At 39.6% G+C, this 26,382-nt stretch overlaps 1 protein-coding gene and 1 long non-coding RNA gene across 2 annotated transcripts; both read right to left on the bottom strand.

The window, feature by feature from the left end:
* Positions 1 to 687: 687 nt before the first annotated feature.
* Positions 688 to 3,635, bottom strand: LOC135461799 (uncharacterized). Its single transcript, XR_010443431.1, has 3 exons — positions 3,471 to 3,635; positions 1,585 to 1,706; positions 688 to 1,198 (listed from the first exon to the last, which is right to left on the bottom strand). It is a non-coding gene; the product is annotated as an uncharacterized LOC135461799 (long non-coding RNA).
* A 1,338-nt stretch (positions 3,636 to 4,973) lies between these two features.
* LOC135471896 (formin-like protein 3) lies at positions 4,974 to 26,036 on the bottom strand. Its single transcript, XM_064751356.1, has 25 exons — positions 25,890 to 26,036; positions 23,477 to 23,596; positions 19,718 to 19,899; positions 18,385 to 18,520; positions 17,839 to 17,893; positions 17,537 to 17,631; positions 16,825 to 16,974; positions 15,876 to 15,992; positions 15,212 to 15,349; positions 13,847 to 13,873; positions 13,539 to 13,583; positions 13,017 to 13,085; positions 12,432 to 12,606; positions 11,924 to 12,063; positions 11,475 to 11,592; positions 11,024 to 11,083; positions 10,497 to 10,624; positions 10,179 to 10,247; positions 9,628 to 9,714; positions 9,231 to 9,299; positions 8,812 to 8,892; positions 8,302 to 8,428; positions 7,890 to 7,999; positions 7,097 to 7,249; positions 4,974 to 6,651 (listed from the first exon to the last, which is right to left on the bottom strand). Exons 1-25 carry the CDS (start codon positions 26,034 to 26,036, stop codon positions 5,914 to 5,916), a joined length of 3,336 nt encoding a protein of 1,111 aa, XP_064607426.1. The 3' UTR covers positions 4,974 to 5,913.
* Positions 26,037 to 26,382: the final 346 nt, after the last annotated feature.

Below are 26,382 nucleotides of genomic sequence, written 5' to 3'. Positions count from 1 at the left end.
GGCTATTATGAGCATAACTAGTGGAAGAGAAAGTAAAGCCATCTTCAGCTGTCAACGCAGGCCTGGTAGTAGCGAATGTCCAGTGCTAGTCGATTAATAAATTCTTCGTACAAATTCAGCGTTTTATAAGACCATCAGGGTATATTTTTGGAATAGGAGGGGTCGATAGAGTAATTTTTTCGTCCCTGTTTTTATTTTTTCTTTCTACAGAGCACAAACAGCTTGTGGTAAGTGGAGCTGAACGGCTGTCCCCGGCTACGCAGGCACAAATATGCCCAGCTATGCTCCATTGATCACCGCCATAATCACTTTGTGGTGACAGGTTCTAATTGAAACATATATACCTATCTGACCCTAAAGTATTTAATCTTTTTATCTGCTGGTGGGTCAGTGCTGGTCAGCGTGTCAGCAGGGAACAGGTATGTTGCTGGTTTAAAAATATCCACACCTTAAACTTTAAAGCGGAATAATTATACATTGCATCAAAACATTCCATTGTAAAGAGGTGTTCTTGTTTTGGTGCCAGAAATAATCGATTCACAAATGATACTATGAGGACCCTTCCCGCCATGCATCGACCTTCAAAAAGAGAGGATGACAGTTAAAGAAAGCACGTGATTTCTACAAGCTGATTGGAGGAAGATGTGTCCTACTGTTGGCATCAAAATACAAGCGAGGCTATGGCTTGGGAAAGTTATACATTTTATTGTAGAACACCTGTAAAATTCAAAATACATGTATATATCTAGACGGTAATACGACGGCATTTGGACCTGACTTACGTGTACTTGGCAAGATATTCCTATCAGTTGTTGTCTTTGTAATCAAAGACAAGTTAATTCTTCCAAAATCATCGTTTCAGTTGCATGCATTATTCATGGATTCATTTCAACAATCACCATCTACACAAATAGATGGTGAGAATAAGCTCCCGAGGCTATCGTCAGAATATACCAGAGTCCCACATACGCTTAAGCGTTGGAATAACGCATAAGAAAACCAGAAAAATAAAAGATGTCTGTATCTTAGGGGCGTGGCTGCCTGTGTTACAATAATCCTCTTGGCAGCACGTTCTACACAGCATATGCTCCTCTTCTTCCTCATCAAAAATCCCGCAGCCATCGTGAATGCATCTGTCAGAGCAGGCCCGGACAAGGCTGTAGAACGGCACCAGGCTTATACTGTCTTTGGAGACAGTCTGAAAAGCAGAAACATCACCGTTTAAAGAATGGACATTTCTCCAAGACACTTAAATACGATTGCGACTCTGGCCCTTGACCTATATGGATGCTCGAATGCAGCTATCGTTACTTTAATGGCGGCTTGGCTTGAGTACCTGGCATATGGTGGTGGTTTAATCCGGGTACACCGACTAGACCCCCCCCCCTATAATCCTGACCTTCGTCATATAAGTGCGACATTCTTATGAATGAAATTGATCAAAAAAAAATCTTTCTTTGAAGTGTGGGAAAAAAGTACAGCGCTTAAGTGCCAAGCACCGAACCTACAAGTACTGGGACAATAGGGGCTATCAGGACGATTTATATCATGATAGAGATCATCGAAGTAGGTGAAATATTTTACCGTGCAGTATGGCTGGTCACTGCTACACTCCGTGGCGTTGATCAATGTCGCGTTAACAGCACAGATACTGTCCCTCTCTGTTGTCTCGCACGTGTAACACATAAGCTGACCTTGCGTCACACCTGGAAATATTGATTGAATCCTGTGTGAACTTTCAACCTGATCACATTGACGGCGCGAGGATTTAACACATTAAATCCACCGCTGATTTCCTCAAAGGAAACCTTAATGACTTGGCCTTGTAAACAAGTTTTTATAACATAGACAAGCTTAGTCATTCAGCAACCAAAATAACAAAATTACCGGTATATGGCTCATCGCTCACAGAAAATGCCTATAATCTAATAATGCTATGGTACTACATGGTGCTATGATACTGAATGATTGCATAACCACAGTGGTATGGTGCTGCCTGTTTGTAACCATTGCGTTATGTATAGTAGTAAATGTTTTTGATATACCGTAGTGTTATGGTACTGCTTGTATGCACACATAATGAGCACAGTATCCAAATCACAGTTCACCCCGTCACTGGTAAGTCCAGTTTCGTTAGTAAAACTGACATCATAATCTCTTAACAATATACACAATTAAAACTGCATGGCGTATTGGTACCGTGCTCTCCTAAACACACTCTTATCTTACTTTTACGTGTACTTTACATCGATCAAGTAACTAATATACACGTATTCTGTTTGTTTGGAAATTAGTAATTAATATTTCTTATTTTCTGTTGGACGCTGTGCATTTGTTAACTTTTCCATGACAGGAGGCGTGCCATTTGCAGCAGATTTCTCGCGAAGCTTGTATTTCATGTTTTGTCGTTTTGACCGTAACATCGCTCTCGAGTGTAGATAGTCGTAAGTTTCAAAACTAAAGTTTTCTTTGTTTCTATTACCTTAGGTTTGGCTTCTCCAATCTTTATCAAGATTATCTCGTCAGGTATATCTTACAATGTGCAGCGCTTTAATAAACCGCAATTTCATCATATAAGTGGAATGTTCTTGTGCACGTCGTATGAAACCAATCAAACCAATGCATCATTGAAATTGATCATCGAAATTTGCGAAATGCGGCGGAGGGCGGATACAGCCATGCACCTGCGTTTTCGAGCCGCGCCTTGGAGATTGACTCGGACGGTGTGACCTCGGAGCTCAGTGTCCGGTTTTACCCATTATCGGTTTTTGAGAATACGAAAACACGACTGTCCGTTCATTTTGCATCGATCCGCTTGTCTCTTGGGAAGTATATACTGGAGTTCGCGATTGCTTTGTCAAAATGCCTTTCCGTAGTTTTGCCTCAAGATAAACTTGCTCTGCATGTACTTGTATATAAACACACCTTTAAATGTACACAACTGTGATGGTGTAATAATGGATAATGGATGTGTACATGTGTGTACACTCTACTCGACAAGTGCCTATCGCCAAGCCCATGCACAAACTGATGGATCAATATGTACGGCTGTTTGTGACGACTCCTGCTACAGGCTCAACATGCAGTGCTGAGGTTGTGTTCTATTGGTGAATTCACTTGTGATCTAGATACCAGTGCACACATGCATATATACAAAGCACTCGTCTTGTCGAATACCTATAGGAACAAATCAAGTACAGCTCTGCCTACAAAACTGAATAGTGTGTAGCTATTCATGCGAGAATAAACCATGCACCAGCGCTCTATGATCATCTTTCGCGTAAAGCCGAGAGAAATACAAAGCCTTTGGGGACATTATTTCCAGCTGTAGTTCATGTAAATATTCATCGAAATATTGAGTAGACAACTCATATGAGGTGATATCACTTATAGAACCAAAATCAACGTGTGTACATACTGAGTGTCTTTGTTATATTCGGCAAATATTGTCATGTAATTGTATACTCTACCTGCCAGCAGTATGCCCAGTCCAGCGGCAAAAAACACCCATCTAAACTCAAAGTCGTACATGTTACTGGTAGAATAAACTGTCCATGACCTAACTCAGATTGGCATACTGGTATCCCTGATTGACGAAGCAGTGATCGTATACCCTGTGTTAGAAGCCGCCCCTCACATATGTGATGCTGCGAACTCAACAGGAGGAGGTCACTCTGAACAGAGACGTCTTGCACATAACCAAAATGTATGATTCTGACTTATCTTGCTTGTTTTGATAAATCGTCCTGCTTAACAAGGCGAACGGAAGCTAACCAATCGTAAACGTGATGGAACAGGAAGCTTTCTGCGTTATCCACATTCTTTGTAATAGACCATATAGAATTTGATTAAATCATTGGGGAATCTCAATATTCTGGAGTACTGACAAATGGTTGCCTGGCGACGCTGTTAAGCCCCCGACCCGTTTAACCTTCGGGTAGAGATGGTCATTGCTACTGTCCGTCATCAATCGATGTAAAACTAGGTTACGTGTCGCCTGGATGAGTCCAGTTCAGGCGCTCTTAGAAAATATCCGATATTTACAATGCCAGAACCATCGACAATACGCTACGTTATGCAGCGTTGAATCCGGAATTAGTTCGCTTTCACTTCAATGATGTTTATTAGAGACTGATCTACATCAGATGGAATAGACCTGAATCCTTATTAAAACAGATTTGGATAATCACACTTGCATTTTTGTGTACGCAGACGTTATTTTCTCCTTCGAGGTATTAATCCATACCATACAAATGTTTAATTCGGGAACTAGATTTTCCGGGATACCTGCCTACTCAATAAAACAACCTTCATTTTTGCTATTAAATCTAATTCCTCCTAACCCGGCGTCAGATGCGTTTGTTCAGCACCTACATGGTCCTTACATAGATTGTAGTAGATATACTTCCCGGCTATTGTGTTAAACGCAGGTAGTATTTTGCAACTTTGAGTTTGACTGTTTGAAAGTTTTTTTCTAGGTAAAAACTGAAAACTGAACACTGCATGTTTTGTCCAGGTATGTATTTCTCGCTTGATGTGACTTGGAAAGGTCTAAAAGTCCATAGTATCCACTGTACCGTGCAGGCCCATGGACTGTAGTTTCCTGTAAGTGTTAATACGGTTTGACCAGAGCAGGTGATGTGAATATTTGAATTAGCTCTTCGTTCTCTTGATGACACAATTATCTCCGCGTGATATCAATTGTCATTTACGTGTACTGTAGCTTCAAGCCGGTCAGTAATGCCAGCTGGAGCTGGAAAACCTTGATGATCTAATTTAGGCACATGGTTTACGGTGTATTGTCTGTTTGCTTATGTTACTACAGCTATAATCCAAACAAGCAGAATATTCTGAAATTCTGAGTGCGAGAAAGAAGTTGTTCCAACATTGACAACATTAACAATTAATTTAAAGAAGCTTTTATTAGATACATACAAATTTTACAAATATGCATAGTTATATAACGTGGACATTCGAAATACCAAAGATAATGGGGAAAATGTAACTCTTGTACAATGCTAATGGGAAAAGAATGTTTGATTATTAATGACAACCTTATGTATATGGCCATTAACACATAAGAAATAAACATAGGTAGATAAAGTACCCAGTAATCGATGTCATTGTGAGTAATTGCGACAATAACAGTTCTGTTCCTCAATGCAACTGCAATCTTTCCAACCGTACATGTCTTTAATGTATTGACTGATTTTCACAATTGTAAATTCGTTAATGAAATACAACTCAATGACTCAGGCGAATCACACTGGTGGACTATATGATGAGCACATCTTGTGTATGGGATATTGAATCGTGTTTTTCAACCCTTCAAATTTGAATGATATCAAATCACGATGGACAAAACATATTGCTTTCTGCGTTAAAGATTTGTTCCCATATACCGATGGGTGACTCTATCACCAGTCTCAGGGTATATGAACACCATTTTACAATAAGCTGTATGATGAGATGTAGACATGTGGGGTGACAAATGCAGGCGACAGCAATGACAGTAGGCCTATACCACTATAACAGGAACATGTGTACCAATGTGGACAGAAGTTATATATAAGATAACATGAGAGTGGAAGTGACTAGATATAAGACACAATGGTCAGGTGTTTAGATGACAACCTCAAAGGCGAAAGTAATACATGTATAAGAATACGTTTCAACACTTATTTTATATAGGCCTACAATTTGTTGCATGTATTCTATGGGATTATGAAGCTTACGATGATAGTTGTAAAAAAAATGAGCTATGAACACATGACTGACATTACATCTTCCGTACTTTATATATAGGCGACTACAAATCAACACAGGTTGTAACGGATACATCGTGCATGTCTCAGCATACGGTGGGCTATCACTTGACATATTCTAATGACAATGCTGGAGCATGAGTTTCCTTCACAGGTAAGTAACGGGTCTGTAGAAGTCGACTGTTCGCGCAGGCACCGGTTGTTTCACACCGTGGACATTTTCATTTAAATACGTATGGATGTCTCCCTCAAATTCTCTCAGGACCCGGGATATCTCGCTGGCGTTGGATATGGTGTTAGCCGGCGAGCTAGGGTTAGTGTAATCTGGTGTTGGCTCTCTTCTAACCGGTCCAGACGCCGTCAAGGTGGAATTCGCTACGTCATCACTATCGTCTCGACCGTGGTGCATTTTCGCATGCGGAAGAGGAAGTCGTTCTGGAGTCGATGTCGACTTCATTGTGGATGTTCGAAATTTCTGTTCGACCTCGTCTGGGTTCCTGAAATCATCAGACTGTGTGTTCTGGAGGATCCAGTTGTTGACGATTTCTTTGGAGGAAACGTTATTTTTACTGCCGCTGGCTTGAAGTTCCAGGTTGTAGGGGTCTGATGACATGGGCTGAATCTTTGCCTGCACACCACTGTTCAGAGTTGGAATGGGGGACGGCAAAGAAGCAACACCTGTCTTCTTTCGCTTCACCATTTCTGCAAACCCAGTCTCCAGGGTTCGGCTGGTGGCTAACCGATGGTTATTCTGTGCCATAAGGAGTTTAGCCTCCGTCAAAAAGTCCTGCTTGTGAGAATTTCCGGCTGTCTGATTGGCAGAGTGAGTTGGTGAACTAACAACCGAACTGTTTGCGCTTGACTTGTGATTTTCCGCGTAGGCTTTCTGTAAGGATAAACTATGAAATATGTAATTACTTTTTCTATGTTCTGTTAGCAAGAGGTTCTGTAAGGAAAAGCAGATCATGATTATTTCAAAGACATATATTACACCTCCTGATTGCGAAACATGCTTATGTTTTAAAAAAATAAAGAAAGACGGAATGAACGAACTCCTCAAAAGAACGGGATGTGGAGAGGAGAGGAGATATTTCTTTGCGGTCTTTAGAGAAGTTTTAAATATCATATGGTTTTTTTCCGTCTTTAAACCAGTGTTGATTTATAGAAAGAGTGACGTTTTCAAGCACAACACAGATTCAGACTAAGGTAATGATTGTAAACAACGGTTGACAGTCACTCATCAGTCCTGTATATACATTACGTATCTCACAGCGCTTTGTCTGCTAAATGAAACATTCTCAAGCTGTTCATGGATCAAGAAAATCATGTACCTTGTAGGATCTGACAAACTTGAGGAAGTATCCGAAAAACTCTCCGGGCTCTACCAGGATGTGCCTCTCTCCATACGTTGAGCAGGCTCTCTCGTAAAACTCCTCCATCTGACTGAAGCTCTCTGAGATCGTCTCCATCTCACGCACGGCTCTCTCATGGAACACGTGATCAAGGTTAGGGATGAATCATGACAGTGGATCATATCGAGTTGTACACTACTGTTACCACGCATGATGTCATCTGTGTATATTTGTTTTTATGATAGCTTTAGTTACGGTATATGTGTATTTTTGTTTTTATGATAGCTTTAGTTCTGATGTATGTGTATTTTTGTTTTAATGATACCTTTAGTTATGATATATGTGTATTTTTGTTTAATGATAGCTTTAGTTATGATATATGGTAGTATAAAAGAAGAATAGTGTAGGAATTTACATATCACCGCTGGCGTGTGGCAACATCTAGCCAACTATCACACTGCTGATTAATTCTGCTCTAGTTTTGCTCTCTATAGGCAAAATAGTGTTTTATACTATAACAGTGAAGGTCTGATATAATCGATAAGAGCTTATTGAAACCCTCCTAGAACGTTTTTACCTTTATTATTGTCAAAATAAAGAATATTTTTTTTGCTTTTCGTCAACCCTTCCTTGTAAAAGCCGTTACTGCTAAGGCACATCATGAGGCATGCACATGATAACTGAATATTTCAGTGCAGGTCTGATTCATTCGCCGCACCAGAGACAAATATTTATTGTGGATATGATATATTGGGTACTTGAATACAATTACAAAGGATATGTGAAGTTGACTGATGTCAGGATGTTTGTCCATCTCCACCTTAATCTGAGCCAGACCTCTCTTCAGATTCTTCATATCTGTCACCACAGACTGATAAGATGCTGTAATACAGAGCGACAGGGTATTAACCAAAGAGAGAATCAGATCCCATACATGCACTGATGAGTTAATTTAGAGAAGAACTTCGAAACAAAATTAAGTGGTCAGTTTATCCAGATCGCCAAAGGACAGAAACCAAACTGATGTTTAAAACCTACATTCACGTATATTTCACAAAAAAAAACCCAGCTTATGTCAAAGGAAGTAAACAAGCTTTTACGTATATCATTGGATATTAGATTAAAATAATTATCATCAGGTACATTTCTAAGTAAGATCATAGGTACAGAGTAGAGAAACTTACAAGATATTGGTACACCGATATCCAAGTCCTCGTGCCAGTCGACTAAGGTGGGGAACTGAGCCTCCAACACTTCAGCTAGATAATGGAGGAATGTGTGCTGGCGGTCGGTTGTCTTTACGTCACCCAGCTAAAATGAGATTTTAGGGAGAAAGAGTTCATACCTCAACCCAGCCACGTGACAGATGAACACAGCGAAACTCTGATTCTCTGTTACAAAACGTATCGGAACATTAATTTACCGATGCCAAAAGAATGTTATAGATAAGTAAATGTTATGTCTTTACATAGAGTTATGTAATACAGCATTTAGCAGGGAAGCTATAACTGCTCTGACAAGACTGCCAATGTCCCAAGAGAGTAGTTCGTTCTGAATATGAACATTGTCATCTGTGAAGAAAATTGGTATGATACATAACAAACGGTGGTATTTCATTGTTGGATATTCCACGGAAATAAATGGCATATTTATCAGTTAGTGAGCTGCCAAATGCTTGAATATTTTGTGTTTACCTTTGACAACGATTCCAGTCGGAATCCCACTGCAACACCTCTTCTTTGACAATTCATGTAGTTGCCCAGAGCCAGGATCAACTGTAGAGAAAAATACCGAGGAGGTGTAGGCACACAATGAGCGGTCAAACGAACTGATGAATTTGGAAAGAAATGCTATGTAAAAGAGTACAAACACTACTTGTATTAATAACCCGATGTATACCATACTCCAAAGCACACTTACCTCTTGAAAGATGTGTAATAATTATCTGAAGATAACCGAAAAATTTTAATGAAGATCCAATACTTATTGAGAATTCAGGTTAAACCTTCTCAGAAACCATACACCGGTGTACGCTTTAATACAGGTGTGTAATCGCTTGGTCTACAGGGCATGATAATCAGAGGAGCTTATAAGGAGTGTTATTAGTGAATACCTGAAACAGCTTGCGGAGCTTCCAGCTGCTCAACAGAGATACGGACGCCTTGTGGATCACCTCGATTTGCTGTAATGAAAATACACACCCTCAATTATTACCAGTAGCGTGTTTTACCCCATATCCTGAATGACCTTCAATAACTGAACCGGAAGCATTGAGTGTACTTAGTATCAGATAAATTAATCCTGAGGAAATTTGCGCTTTGCATTAATTACTTACATTCACTACACCAGTAAATACTGAAAGGCGTGGTTTACTCTTGGCACATATAAAGGAAAATGACGCATTAGTTGACCTAAGATTTCTCTAATCATTGCGGAAGCAAATTTAGACTAATCCTTAGTGTTTCACGCTGATGCATAAAGTGTATATTTAAGGGATTATGATGACTTACGCTTCTCAGTGACTTGGAAACATCATCAAAAGCTCCAATGAACGCCATAATAGTCAGCTTAGTCTTGCAGTCGTTGATATGACCGAGCTAAAATACAAATGTACACGTAAAGTTTGGCATGATATTCATTACTTCTATGTATAAAAGGCCAAAACGAACTTGAAACTTCAAGTATGAGGTTAATATGAACAAGAACACAAAATGAAAATAAAAAAACAAGAGAAACAGAAAGTGATATCTCAAACATATCTCTTGAACTTTCTCACTTTTGCAGGATATAAATTTGGTAGTTTGGTATGTTACACGCCATGTGTCAATTGCGGTTTTCTTCTATATAGGTCTTTACGTCCAATAAATTGTTATTAACAGCACAGCGTTTTATTTGGTATTAGTATATAAGTTACTACTTGTTAGAAATTTACATGCAAAGTTAGAATAAATTCACAAGAGGTCGAATGAAACATTGTCACACTTTAAACCAGAGGCTGTAGCCCATGAGAAATAGCTCAAGTTTCGTAACATATAAAGTAATTTAGGAGTTGATCTCTCACGTGATACAGAAACTGTTCGGCCTCCCCCAGCTTGGAAAACTCCCCGGCGTGTTCCGACAACAACTTTTGCTGGAGAGTGAAAAAACAAAATGATTAAAACTGCAAGGCACTGAAATCTACCGATTCCAGTTGCATGCGGCGCCCTCGATACTGGGGCTTTTCATATTTAATAAGATAAGTAAGATTGTTTACAAAGTGCTATACCAACTATATTCACCGAGAGGTTTCTGGAAGTTTCCATTATGAGGAGATGATGAAGAAAATTACTTGTTAACTACAGTATTCAAATGCAAATGTTTTTCCTCAAATGTAAATTACCTCATCTTTCGTTGGCAGAAATCTCAGCAATAACTCTGCGTATTCCCCGGACAGATGATTAACATCAAAATGATCGACGTACTCCCGGACTTCCGGCCCGGTTAATCCGATCTTCCTCTTTGTGATTACTATTAACAGATTTACATAAACGAGAAAATTTAATGTGTATAACACTAACCGAAGGGAATCGTGGTAAAATGTTGGACACTGGGTATACACAGAAACTGAGAACAGCTCGTAAATGCAATGTAAGCACTTGAACAAACGCCAGTGGCAAAATACGTATTTAAGTTTATGGTTGGCCGGAAACACCGATGTCGCCAGCTTTGGTCGACCAATCACATGACGCTACTTATGAGAAACACTACGTGATTGCATCCACACAATGTTAAGCAGCCTAATTATTTCTGTGTTTTAACCAAGCCTCAAGCAGTGTATGAGTGTTGACAATGGTAACTGCCGTTAAGTCTGTTAGCTCTCTGGAATGGCGATAATGCTCTTGTCAGCATGCCAGTGGCGGTATTTACCTAGATTCCTCATCCTGTCGCTCCCAAGGAGATGGACTGTTGTACTGGATCTCCGATGGACTGCAAATACACCAATGCAAAATATACCATAAATATGTCAAGCTTAACGAGCTTTTAAAATATACATTTTTTATAATAAGGGACATTCATAATGTCAGCTCACGCGGGCCGTAATGGATTGGCTAAAATGGATACCCCTATTACTACAGGCATTTAAATAATGCAATTAATTATTAGGATTCAGCTTCCCGAAAATACACTTGGGTACTATATGCTTATACACTTGGGTACTATATGCTTATACACTTGGGTACTATATGCTTATACACATCCGTACTATATGCATATACACTTGGGTACTATATGTATATGTCACAAACGCGGGAATATTTTACACATCCTTATAAACCTAGAATAAACTGTATGTGATCACGTGATACAATCATCTTACATTTTTCACTTCTGGCTGGAGAAGACTGGGTACTGGCACTCGCCACAGATTTCAGTTTAAACCTTTTCTCAAACTCGGTTAAGTTCAGTTCTTTGTACAGCTGGTCTTCATCCATCGCCTATACAAAAATGAACACAAATGCCATATATTTTAAACAAATAACCCAGTTCATGGTAATGGGACTTCATATATGTATTACATGTCCTCATATCTTCACACGAAAATTTTTGAACAATCCATATATGGTTAATATTTTACCAGAATCAAAGACATATTTACAGGAGAAAGGTAATTGCCCATCTGTAACTGATCATGAGCCAAAATATTCTATTGAGCTCTATTGAAATCTTTAACAACACAATGGCTCTTCTTTGGTGACCACGGCTTAGAATGAAGTGTGTGGGAATAATTCTCATTAGTATATATGTATGTGATATTATAATAATTACCTGGAAGACCGTGTTCTCAGCAGTCGCCAACGGCTGCCAGTTTAAAAGAGGCAGGCGAACCTTTGGATGAACAGACAGCTTTCTCTGGATTAACTGGGCGACCTCTGGGGGAGGCGGTGGCGGCGGAGGTGGTGGAATGGCTGCACATAGAATAAGTATATTACAATATTAACTTAACCAAGCTGTAGCAAAACGTAATTCTTCAACAGGTAAAGAAGTAAGCCTGAATTGTAAAAACGTGCAATGTCACTGGGCGGTGACAAAAGTAATATGGTCAGTGGATAATTTTAGTAAAGGTATTTATAAATATTGGTATAGAACATACTTGACCATGGGTCCAGTCTTAACATCATGACTTATCCACTAAATTTACACAAAATGGTCGCTAATAGGGCGTATTACCAAGAATGTGTTTGGCGTAGCTAATCCACTTGTCTTCATTTATGTTTGTATGGGCGGATTACAATGTATTCCGATTATTTTGTTACTGAGTCCCGTGAACAATCACCTGGTAATATGAAATGCTCAGAGTCGTCAGTGTCAGTGCCGCCAATGCTCGGAGCGGAAGTCTGGGGTTTGTCCTGGCAACTGGACCTCTCCTTCACAGTCGAGGTCTCAGGGGAGAGTGGAAAAGTGTCATCTGTGCATTTGGCCTCTTTACCCCCTTTTTTCTTGCACATTATCTGGAAGAGAATCAAATAATGGTGATAAAATTTAAAGTCACACTCGTATAAAATGATAGACTCAGTCTCATCTAAATGACAGTCGAAAATCCTGGTTAACTACATGAATTGTCAGTCGAAACAATATTATCTTTAGTATTTAAAATACACCACAGCATGCCTTTTACCCAGCTGACTAGAATAACCCCCCAAAAATAAAGCAACAAAACCTACTGCTCGATTCAACTTTCCGCTGTATAACCCTCAACTTTATGGTCAGATTTTAAATGGTTAATTCGTTCTCAGACTGGTTTCCATCATTCACAACCCTGACCTCCATCGAGCAAGCTAAACCGTCTTGAACATAATACGTTAATCAGCAATCTAATTAATGAACTATGTAAATGTGCTGTATCTGTGTTCAATCTCACCTTCATCTTCTCAACACTGTCTTGTAAGGAGACGGTCTGGGCCATGTACGAGTTACAACTCTCTCTCAGCTGCGACAAACGGCAAAATTTAACCACAACAACAATTAGAAAATCTTTCAACCATTTTCTACATAAAAGGCCGTTTTTTTTTTATTAAAAAGAGCTTATATTTGCAACTGTTTACTGTCAACAACGGTGTTTAATAACTGGGCATTGTGGAAGAGTTCCAAGTTCCAACATACATGAAAAGATAATAACAGGAAAATAATTTTAATTTTCGATTACAAAATAAGCTCGGAATATGTCACTGTATTTAAGACATCTATACAAAATCAATTTCAGGACAGTACAGATAACAACTGTAAACTACAAAGGGACAAATTCTATTTGCATTTGGTACAGCAGATTAGTAAAAGATGACAATCTCGCGGATAAATGGGTTAAAGATTAACACGATTTTTAATTCCATTTACAGATGCCAATCACAGACAGACGCTGGTCTGACCCTGAATATTTAATTACCTGTGTTATTTCTGTTTGTAGTTCAGCCTGTGAGTCTTCAAGGGTCTAAAAATACAAATATGAAATAGCTGACATACAACAGGACATGAAAACTGTACATGATTTTTGAGATATAACTGCAGCCAAAAGTGGCACAGGACGGCAAAAGTGGATAATATATATGTTTGAAATATTAAACAATCCATGTAAGTTTTTCTTTGCAGTCTATTTTTAAGTAATGGCACAACACAAATATTTCCACACATACTAGTACTTAAGAAGTGTTGCATCTACAGACACTCATACAAAACAGGATTTCCAAGTCTTGCCTTAATCTTGTCCTCTTTTGAGTCCACCTGAAACAGAATTACACAATAAAACTACTTTATGAAAGATATAAAAGAATCAACGTCATTTCTATTCCATCATGCACCACAGAGCAATAGCGTTAGCTTTGTGAAAAGCTTTTTATGCAGAATTTGTATTTCGTTAACAGACAGAATCTTTACCATATTATTTATACAATCTGAGTTTGGAAAATGAAACAAACGCTCAATGTGCGAATATAACAGAAGTTGAGTATGACAGAAGTGGAGTATAGTGGAGTATGCGAGAGTATGCGAGAAGTGGAGTATGAGAGATGTGGAGTATGACAAAAGTGGAGTATGACAGAAGTGGAGTATGACGAAAGTGGAGCATGACAAAAGTGGAGTATGACAGAAGTGAGTATGACAAAAGCGGAGTATGACAGAAGCGGAGTATGACAAAAGTGGAGTATGGCAGAAGTGAATATGACAGAAGTGGAGTATGACAGAAGTGAGTATGACAAAAGCGGAGTATGACAGAAGCGAGTATGGCAGAAGTGAGTATGACAGAAGTGAGTATGACAGAAGTGGAGTATGGCAGAAGTGAGTATGACAAAAGTGAAGTATGACAGAAGTGAGTATGACAAAAGCGGAGTATGACAGAAGCGGAGTATGACAGAAGTGGAGTATGGCAGAAGTGAGTATGGCAGAAGTGAGTATGACAGAAGTGGAGTATGGCAGAAGTGAGTATGACAAAAGTGAAGTATGACAGAAGTGAGTATGACAAAAGTGAAGTATGACAGAAGTGGAGCAATAGAAGTGGAGTAAACCGGAGAAAGCTAAGTAACTCTTAACAGTTGATTTTGCTCAAATATATAGTATGTATCTGGATGTTTTCAGAGTAATCAGATAATATTTCAGACCTTTGGTCACTGTTTATTACAAATGGTTGAGAATACATCTTTATATTTATTTATTTGATTGGTGTTTTACTCCGTACGCAAGAATATTGCACTTAAACGAAGGCGGCCAGCATTATGGTGGGAGGAAACCGGGCAGAGCCCGGGGGAAACCCACGACCATCCGCAGGTTGCTGGCAGACCTTCCCACTTACGGCCGGAGAGGAAGCCTAAATCTTTATAGGACAATAAAGTACTGTCATTGGATCTGTGTTAGTTTAAGAACTGGTCATGAATTCTGAAAGGTAATGCTGTATTAAAATGGACTATGTCTGTCTTAACACAGTCATTCGCATTGATGTATTTTTTTTTATTGCAAACTACTCATCCTGAGACTAATCATTTATTTCTTGTTTTTTTTTTCAAATTTTTGGTAAAGTGTTTTAGGTAAAAAGGTATAGTAAGGACCGGATGTGGAGCTGTGTCTCACCTCGTGTCGGAGAAGCGAGCATCTGTTCTGTAACGCCAACAGCTCGTCCTGTAAACCCTGCACATCCACGTAACGTTTCTTCCACGTCTCGATCTCCCGCCTCAAGTCGTCATACTCCAGTCCGTCACCCTGAGCGTTCTAACAGAGACACAGCACCATCATGTTCTGCAGGTCATCACTTTCTGAAATTTTATTCTTGAACTACTTTTAGTTATGCATCGACAGATCCATAGTTTGCCTTATCCAAAAGGTGATTTACCGTATAGATTTAATGGCAAGAAATAATGAACAATTAACGATATCTTTTTTTGTTTGTCAGCTGGCACAGTTTTTGGTATTTGCCTAACTGCATATATACCGCACATTTCTATTTGTGTTCATCACCTAGTAGGAAGATCTTTAACTTATAATGTAAAGGCTTTTCCTTTGGATGAACTTTCACCGATCGCGCATAGAAGGTGATTCTAATATGTAGCATACGGTTTGTCAGTTAGGTGTTGTGGTTACCATTGAAACCTGTCTGGGAATCCTTCACCCGTAACCGTTGCATGCGTGGAACATTCCTGAGAACGCCATAAAGTGAAGTAATCCTATCCATCTGAGCAAAATTTCTATCATTGTTTCTAGGCGTTTCAGTGCTTTTTTGTTTATTTTGTAAGTGTACCTTCTCTAATTGGCTCATGTCCAATCCTGCCATCTCGAGCTCATACTGCAAGAAAACCCGGGCGTTCTGACCGCTGCTACAGGCCATCAGGCTGTTCAGGAACCGCATACAGACAAGCTGGAAACCAGGCAATAGATATGTCTTATATGTATGTTATGAGGATTAATGAATACAGCATGTAGAATCGACATATAAGACAATTTGGTATCACTGGCAGAGGATGTATGCTGTACTATAATAGGTTATTTCAGCAACGCATAAATATATATATATATTTCACATATACTAAACCCTCTCTTCTTTGGATACATGCACGTGTATCAATGTTTAATGACTTTTTATAGATTTACTAATCCACACTATGAGCTAACACGCTAGAACGTGTTGGCTAACCAGACTTCAGTACTTGTATTAATTTTAATGAAGTAGACAATGCATGGAAGTAATGAGTTTGAGGACTTACTGTGAGCAATATTCCCACCTTATTACCTGTCATTTATTTGAATATCGTGAGTGAGTGAGTGCTTGGGGTTTAACGTCGTACTCAACAATTTTTCAGTCATATGACGACGAAGGAATCATTAGGGTGCATGTACGTGTAATGTGCCTCCTTGTTGCAGGACGGATTTCCACCGCTCTTTTATTTAGTGCTGCTTCACTGAGACGACTTACCGAAGGCAAGTAAGCCGCCCCGCCCGAGCCATTATACTGATATGGGTCAACCAGTCGTTGCACTATCCCATTCATGCTGAACGCCAAGCGAGGAAGTTACAACTTCCTCTTTTAAAGTCTTAGGTGTGACTCGATCAAGGATTGATCCTGGATCTACCGGTCCCGAAGCGGATATTTGAATATCGTATATTCATTATTATAGTTACACATCCTGCTGACGACTGAAGCGTGACAGGTGGCGACAGGTCATCTTAACCTCAGGCAGGTGGTATCTCACCTGGAAGAGAACATAGACCGAGCCCTGGCTATTCAGCATGCTGACTAACAGCTTAAAGCGGACACTCTCCCCGAACTTGAGGCGGATGTAAGTCATGGAGTCCAGCACACGGCTATAACCTTCTGGCACACTCAGGGAGACAGTCAAGATCTGCAGAAAGAAATAGTATAAAGCTAATTAGCAGGTGGAAATAGTCAAAATCTGGTGAAATGTAAGCTAAATGATTGATGTACAACGAGGAAACGTCCATTGCTTTTATTAAGTTCTCGTAAAATATATGGTACATAAGGGATACAATCAGAATATAGTTGAGCATGTGCAAGGTATATGACAGATTTGATGAAGAAACTTAGCCAAAATGTGGTGACAGATGTAGTAGACAATGAAAAAAATAGAGATTCAACTGGTTGAAACATATGGTACATGCCACAGAGAAAGTCTGAATCTGGTACCTAGCACATAGCAGGAATACTAATGGCAAATTTCACAAAACTCCGGCCAGTTTTTACTTTTGTCAAAATTTGAAATGTGATTTAAAAGGTTTTCCTTCACGGGAGGAGATAACATTAGGAGCATTGCTGGATTTTACACAGCATACGACAAAAAGGTTTTAACTTAATAACTGGTACACTGAGAGAGACAATCAGAACCTGGGATAATCCACAGGGAAAAGGCATCTACCTTAAAGACACGCGTTAAATTGCGATCTCACCTCAAGGGCAGTAACTCTTGCTTTACTGAAGCTGCTCAGGAGACAGGCGGTCACAGTTTCCAGTCCGTATCTGATGTCCAGCAGTTTGTCGATGCCTCCCTGTGTAATCAGTCAATGGCATATCACGGCTGTTATTCTCGGATTTAACTGATATTAGGTCATTGTACAATAAAAAAATAAATGGGTTACATTATTGATGCATTCAGCAAATCGCATGTTTGTCTTAGTATACAAGAAAAGCTGAAGGCGGCATGACTGTCATTGGTGCAAAATGTAAGGGATAAGGCGGAAATAGTAAATACTCACCTCCACTCTGAGAGAAAATTTGATACACAGAAGACAGTCATGTTCATCGGTCTGAAACACACAACGAAACACATATACAACGGAACCATTGCCTTACCCCAAGAATTTTTGGCTCATTAATCAATTTGTTTTTTAAAATCGTTTAAAATATTCAGTTTTTATTTTTAAGTGGAAAGAGAATATTTTATTCGTAGAAAAGTAAATTTTTCTGTATGTAGAATGTTTTAGAGCTTCCCAGAACCTCATTTATAAAATTATTTCAGTATTAGGCTGTGGGAAGAGATATCCTACTGTGTGAAATTTGTATCCTACAATGAAATATGGTATTCCATTGTTAAAAAGGTATGCCATTGTGAAGAAAGTATCCCATTGTGCTTCAAAAATCTTTATTCTCAAGATACACGAGCTAATATGATAATCCAAAAGCAATAGTATTGATGCTAACGTATATACATCAGCTCACGTTTTTAGCCATCATTTAGCATAAATTCACATTGCAGGAGAACATCCAGTGTTGGTCTCTGCCCGTTTCTCTGACTTACCAGACTCTTCTTGTATTGGTCCAGCTTACTGCGCCTGGTGGTCGTCCCAGACTGCTGGAACTGCTGGATGTCCCTGAGGAGAGCTACCAGGAGGCTGATACCGTCATGTGGAGGGTCCACAAACTCCTGTACAAAACTGGCGGAAAAACTACTCATAAGTAGTCAGTAAAATATCCATTTGTGCTAGAAATTGTGAGCAAATCCGGCTGAAATTTTTACGGGATGTAGGATGAATTTCTTATATACATCCACAGATAACGCATATAGCAACTTAGTTTATTTGAAAAAGTATGGTGTAAGACACCAATGAAAACAACAAAAAGATATTTATTTTTTACACCAAACGGAGGAGAGGCCAAAGGAAACCATCAGAAAGGCCAGAGGAAACCATCTGAGAAACCGGAGGAAATCACCTAAGAGGTCACAGGAAACCATCTGAGAGGAAATCACTTGAGAGGCCAGAGGAGATCACTGGACAGGCCAGAGGAACCGGAAACTACCGGAGAGGTTTGAGGAACCACTGGAGAGGCTAGAGGTAACCACCTGAGAGACCAGAGGAAACACCTGAGAGACCAGAGGAAACCACCTGAGAGGACAAAGGAAATCATCGGAGAGACCAGAGAAAACCATCGGAGAGAACAGAGAAAAAAACCGGAGACCAGAGAAAACCACCAGAGAGACCAGAGAAGACCTTCCGAGAGACCACAGACAACCACACGGGAAGCCATAGAACCGCATAGACCAGAGGAAATCACCGCATACAACAGCGGAAACTACCTTATAGGTTTGAGTAAACCACCTATGAGGCCAGAGGAAACCACCTGAGAGACCAGAGGAAATAACCGGAGAGGTCTAAGGAAACCACCAGAGAGACCTCAGGAAACCGCCGAAGATACCTGAGATAACCACTCGAGAAGCCAGAGAAAACACCTGAGAAGTAAGACCAAATCACGGGAGAGGACATTTGACAACGCTGAGTTCAGAAGAAATCATCGGAGAGACCAGAGAAAATCATTAGAGAGGGCAAAGGAGACCGTTGGTGAGGTCAGACGAAACCACCACAGTAAGCATCACTGTTAAAGTACCTGTTAAACTTCAAAATTATGTTCGCCACCGTGTGGCTGAAAAATTGCCGATGTGGCGTTAAGCCATAATTATTTACTTATTCAAAATTAAGTGGAGGGTCCTTGCTGGTGGATAGCGGAAGGCGTGGCCCAATCCTGTTCTTAATTATTTGTATTCGAACTTCACCAAAGTATATTACTGAACTTCCTATGCACGAATGTTCCTGATGTTTTAGGTCTCAGGCACAGCGTCAAGTCAACACTCTTACCTGTCGTAGGACATCTTAAGGTCGAGTTTGAGCTTCCGAAGAAGGTAGGACAGGGGACTGATGCCATCTTTGATCTGTGGACTTTTGTTAATTGCGGCCGCACGCGCCAGGGTACTCGTGCTTATTTGTTTCTTCAGGTGATCCACATAGTGCAGGACACTGTAGATAGGAGCGCGAGTTTGCTGAAATACAAGACCAAATCAGATAATATACATATACATAACAGACTTGGAAGAGTCTGCCGAAACACATGGTAAAGTCAAACATCTTATATCGGATGGGCATAAAAACTTTCATGCTGCATTGCCCCATTATCCTTTGTTCAAACTTTCGACATTCAAATGGCATGATTTTGTCATTATACTGACCAATTTCAAGGTCATAGCTTGAGTAGTCTGTACAGAGGGTTAAAATGAAAACATAGCTTCAAAATTGCCCGTTCCTGTGACCCACATTGCATCACTTGTCAGGTGTCGTGAGTAGAGCGCGCGCTGTACCTGTGTGACACGCATCAAGGACTGCTGGAAAAAATTAGCTTTAAGCAGATTTGGGACTCAATCAGTTCATGGAAGAAACGTTTGCGCGCCGTCTACCGAGAAGATGGAGGGCAAATTGATCACCTTTTCAAGTAAAACAATTTTGAAATGTCCGGAACATGCGTTTTTGACTCCATTTTGATTTTGGTCCCATTAGCAGAAATCTTAAAGGATGAAATTGAAATTGAGTCTGTATACTTAGGATATAATGGCTTTTGGGTGTGTAAATTTTTAGAAGCTGAGGTAAGAGGGTTTCAGAGATATTGAGTGTCAAAGTACGGCCCATTTCTATGCCCACCCGGGGATATATCACGTTTTATTACAAAGTTAAAAAATACAAAAACTTTTCAGACACTGTTCAAACACGTTTTGGAATATCTCGAAATCTTTACATTCCTCTAAGGAAACAGTTCATTTATCAGCACGATAAGAACAAATACGCAGACTTGAATATTAGCTTGAATATGATGCTCGAAATAATGCAATTTATATGTTGACTGTGCCTATACAATACAGGAATTTGCCATCGTAGAGTAAATGCATAAATACAGTAAGCAAAGTGAGAAACATATAGAGCCCAACACGACACGACAGGTTACAAGAATATTAATAAAAATTATATATATAGGGAATATCTACAAACTAGAAAAGAGTGCTTACTATGATAAAACAAGCGGTACATAGAGGATTGATGCCTGATCGCTGTTTTAAAAATATCTTGACATCTTGCCATCGCCTGTCTATACAGGTTACAGGTACACATGTACAATGGCATGCAACGTCCCAGTCAGAGAAAAACTGGGACACTTCATAGGGACATTTTCAAAATTGTTCTGTTTCACTTCATTTCTTTCACACAGTAACGTGTAAATATCGACCAATTGTACACAGCGCCTACTTTACAACATTACGTAAATCAATGTCTATTAACAAATTTCGTAAATGCTGTAAACAAAGGGATATTATTCCATAAGTTTGCTTTGTAAAGCCATGTAAAAGTGGGTCGAATTACATTATTTCTGCACAGTTTCATTTATTACGCGCTTAATGAGACGATTTATATAGTCATGTGAACACCTGCTCTATATATGGCAATGCATCACCTAGTTGTGACGTTACAAATTCTTTGTCAGTATTAAGTCTGTTAGTTTTTATCCAGTCATACGGATTAAAAGATTAAATATTATGCTGAAATCCAAGGTTTTGTGATGTTTACCTGCTGTCTGGAATAATAAAATACAACTGATAGAAACGTTTGTTTTTCTTGCTGTATCTTGGTTTTGGAGGTCACCATGGATTAATGCCGGGCGATTTATACTGTATGATCTCAGAGTTAAACGTCCAGATTATAGGGGAGAGTCAAACCACTGGGTTATTTCATTTGCGACCAGTCACTGAGAACTCAGCGTTAATCTACGGTTCTTGAAGGTTATGGTAATATCATTAAGTCTTATATCAAGTCACTCGTCCATGCTGCCTTCCTCTCTGGCCTTACGTGGGAAGGTCTACCAGCAACCTGCGGATGGTCGTGTGTTTCCCCAGGGATGTGCCCGGTTTCCTCCCACTATAATACTGGCCACCGTCGGTTAAGTGACATATTCTTGAGTACGCGTAAAACAGCAATCAAATAAATAAATAAATGACTCATCTGATATCGGTTTCAATATACCGTTATTAATATGAGAATCTGGGTATTTACCAAAATCACCATGTCATCACTTTAATCTCAGAGTTATCTACGATTCTTGACAGTCATGGTGATATCATTTTAACGCTCTTTCAAACATATACCAAGTAACTGATATCATGTTAACGCTCTTCCATACATATACCAAATCACTGTGTCATCACCACAATGTCAGTGTTAATCTGCGGTTCTTGACAGTCATGGTCATATCATATTAGCGCTCTTCCAAACACATACTTGGTCACTTTATCATTACCATAATCTGTGTTGATTTACGGTTTTTGACAGTCATGGTGATATCATTTTAACGCTCTTCCAAACATATGTCAAGTCACTGTGTCATCACCATAATCTCAGTGTTGATCTACGGTTCTGGACAGTCGTGGTGATATCATATTAACGCTCTTGCAAAGTCACCGAGTCACTGTGTCGCTACCATAAACTCAGTGTTAATCTGAACATTTATGGTGATAGTGAACAGTCCTGTATACAAAGTAGGCCTACATGTGTTATCACATGAAGAACCAGCCACTGTGGTCTCCATGCTAATTTAAATTCACTAAAGGTAAAGATGATATTGTTGATTGTGCATATTCACTGTGTTTTCACTTAAGTGTACATGAGCAGCCGAAACATGGAAAACGAATTAAAAGTGTGCAGTCAATACCGACTGTATTGATTACTCTAACTGTTCAGCTATTAGGTGTCGTATGATACTGCAGGTAAGATAAACATCACCGTAGTCAGTCGGATGAAAGATCAATACCCCTGATATGTCTAACGTAAGATTCAGTGAACCCGCACGATCTGACAACATGGTGCAGCTTTTCATCTTCAAAACTGGCTCCTGTTAGTGGGTTGTGGTCACATCTATACCATTGGTTTCTTTTCTTATCGTTCCTTTTGGATACACCAAGACATTCTTTTCTTCCCACACATTGCCGCATTCCTACAGAGAATGAGGCGAACTTTCGTTCAGACTATAAAGTCTATATCATATTTCGATCTTATGATACTAGTCGCATTCTAATAAGAGATGAAAGTTTCATCTAGACCTGAGATAATAATGTTTTAGTATATTAATCTTGCCAAATCAGTCGAAATGTGTGAACATTTATATGTTCAGGTCAAAAGCGCGTCCATATAAAGTTAATATAAAACACTAAATATATCATTATTAAAATACCGGATACACTAATCAGCCTGTGTAGTTTTCCATTTTCATAAGCCTGTGGTCCTTTTTTCGTATGGTCTCAAACATGCCCTCAACATGTGTTCATATTTTGTAACCCAAATTGTCAACGATGAAAAGTTTATCATTGAAACTGACCTTGGCTATATCACACACAGGAATTTTTTGTATTGTTTTTTTTCCTTTCTCTCAATAAGTTCATTTATTTCACTTTTCGTTTTGAACAGGTGGTTTAGATGGCCCTGAAATATCCAACAGCCCAAATATCTAAGAGAAAACACCTAAATCCCAAATTTTGTTAACAGCAGTGTTAAACCTGTTTGTTGTAGATGGCTGAAACTAACCCGAGAAAATCCCGCGAGAATGTCAGCAGCTATCTGTCTGTCTGCTGACAGACGACTCTCAATGACTCCATATTGTTTCAATATAACCAAGGCCAGAGTGTGAGCTAATGTCAATGTTTGCTAAAAACATTACACAGACTATCGTTATGAGAGCAGAGATTGCTAGATACGCTGACAGGGGGACGACCCTTGGGGCTTTGGGACCAAGAGAAGTTCTTTTCTTAGAGAAAAACAAACTTAGAGAATATTACCCAGATATTTAATGTAATCCGTATCCGTCTGTCACAATTCGGTTTACAAGGTCACGGAACTCTGTATACATTGTAGCATCTGCCCTTTACATCTGCAGAAGGGAGGGTGTCAGGCAAAAGGTTAGACTTGAGCAGTTTAATCGCCTAGTCAAAGGTAATTAACCAGAAAACCCAAGAGTAAATGCAATGCTGCATAAATGTTGATATCTTAGGAGGAAATCGACAGAATTTTTTAATCACGATAGCTATGCAGGGAAAAGCGCCTTACATGCCCACCTACAAATACACTATAGGATAACACTTGAAACAGTCACAGCGAATTACTATTGTATGACTCCATATATCTGACGGTTCATTAATCCAGTGACGTTAATTAATGGATGAAATATCCAAATATGTATTTCATGATGAACTACTTGTTATGATTTTTATAAGGTGCTTTATGTCACTATAATTATTCACGAAAACATTAGCTCAGCAAAAAATGTAACTTCTTTAAATCTCTAATAACAAGCATTAAACGATATAATCTAACGTATACAGATGCGGGATATATTTAGAATTTCACATGTTCGAATCTGAAACATTAGACGATAAATACCATGACAGTATTTTTGGGAGTGACAATTCAGTTGTAAAGCATTTAATGTAAGCAGAAATATGTGAACAACATTGCTTTGTTGGTATCAGTTTTGTAGTGAATCTGGTCTTTCAAAGGGAAAAATTTCCATCATGCAGAAAACTTCAGCACTACAGCTTGCATTCCCGCAATGGTTTCTGTCTACCGTCCGATGTCATAAATATTTAAAAGTAAGAAATATCTGCTACAGTGACTTCTTAAATGTACATTAAATTGATGAGCTATTTTCTCGTCAGTAATGGGTATGGACGGTTCACTTGCCATAATCAGCCAATGTGTTAATCGGGTATATTGTAAAATAACAAATACGTGAGAAACAAAACTCAGAAATGTATACATTGTTTTATGCACGCATGACTTGAGCAGTTAGTGCAAACGTCAAAAGAACAACAATAAAACTGCCCCCCTGTTGGGGTAACCGGTACTGCTCGCAACGGTTACTAGACCGACAGAAGACTGCACACAGTGGGGTACCGGTACTGCCTGTAACGGTCACTAGACCTACAGAATACTGCACACAATGGGGTACCGGTACTGCCGGCAACGGTCACTAGACCTACAGAATACTGCACACAATGGGACACCGGTACTGCCTGTAACGGTCACTAGGCCTACAGAATACTGCACACAATGGGGCACCAGTACTGCCTGTAACGGTCACTAGGCCTACAGAATACTGCACACAATGGGGTACCGGTACTGGCCGCAACGGTCACTAGACCTACAGAATACTGCACACAATGGGGTACCGGTACTGCCTGTAACGGTCACTAGACCTACAGAATACTGCACACAATGGGGCACCGGTACTGGCAGCAACGGTCACTAGATCTACAGAGTACTTTCGAATCGAATGTTTGGACTTTTTTTTTCATCTTCAGCAGGGAGATGGGCCGCGAAAATTTGATCCCATCCAACATTCTGTTTACAGGGCATGCAATTCTTAAAGAGAATATGCTGGGTACGATAAAATTTTCGATGCCCATCACCTTGCCCGAAGTTAAAAAAAAAAATCAGAGCATGGCAGACGTTGATTTGAGTTCTCCGATTCGAAAGTTTAAACCGCTGCATTACTGTTGAAAGTTACATTACTTTGACAAGTTACATTTCGGACGTTTTAGAGAATCGGTATATAGTAAAAGTAAGGTAGGGTTCGAGCTGGTTTTTTTTTTTTTTTTAGTGAAATTGTTAAGGTGGACGTTAATATGACCGAAGCTGGGCGTTACGGTAAGAACGTCAAGTTAGCTTTGGGCCAGGCCCACATATTACTACTTTTCTCTTGTAATACGTTGTAGATTAGCAGTTTGCCCACAAACCCACAAACCCTCTTCTCAGAAATGTGGGAATGAACACTTACTAATTAATTAGGCGGGAAAGGTTCCCTACTGGAGCACTACTGCAGCAAAATAATGGATACAGATAGAGCAAGACACGAACAACACAACACGAGCCTGCATTTTTAACACAACAAATGTGATCGGGTGACTGATGATTGATGGGTTAGGACATGCGCAGACGGTACCTGATTGAAGATGATCTTCCACCTCTCCTCGACGGGTAAGAGCCGTAACTTCTCCTGTCCCTCCTCAGTCAGCTGGGGGTACATACTCCCAGGGGAATGACACACCAGAGTACTGAGCAGAGCAACGCGCCCGTCCGCCGACAACATAACGCCATATATCACATACCATTTCTACAGAAATCTCCCGATACAATATACCTAATTATATCAGGCGGCGTCCAGGCAATGTTTGAGGAGTCAGCCCTGTTGCTCAGCATGTTTTAGCTGGCCTGTAAGGTATACTCCAAAGTACACGTCAATACCTCCCAAACACAACAAGCTAACAGACTGCCTTGATTGTGCTTCCTGGTACCGCCTTAGCTTTCCTCCCTTACTGTCTACATCGAGCTTATTGTTAATTTCGTTACACATGCTACTGTGCCTGAGATCACGTGTGCACGTGCGGATATATAAATATATGTGCTACCTGAGAGATATATATATACATATATAG

The sequence above is a fragment of the Liolophura sinensis genome, chromosome 1, assembly GCF_032854445.1.
Source record: "Liolophura sinensis isolate JHLJ2023 chromosome 1, CUHK_Ljap_v2, whole genome shotgun sequence".
Classification (NCBI taxonomy): Eukaryota; Metazoa; Mollusca; class Polyplacophora; order Chitonida; family Chitonidae; genus Liolophura; species Liolophura sinensis.
Note: the sequence above shows the minus strand (reverse complement) of the source record. Positions and strands in the feature narration are given on the sequence as shown.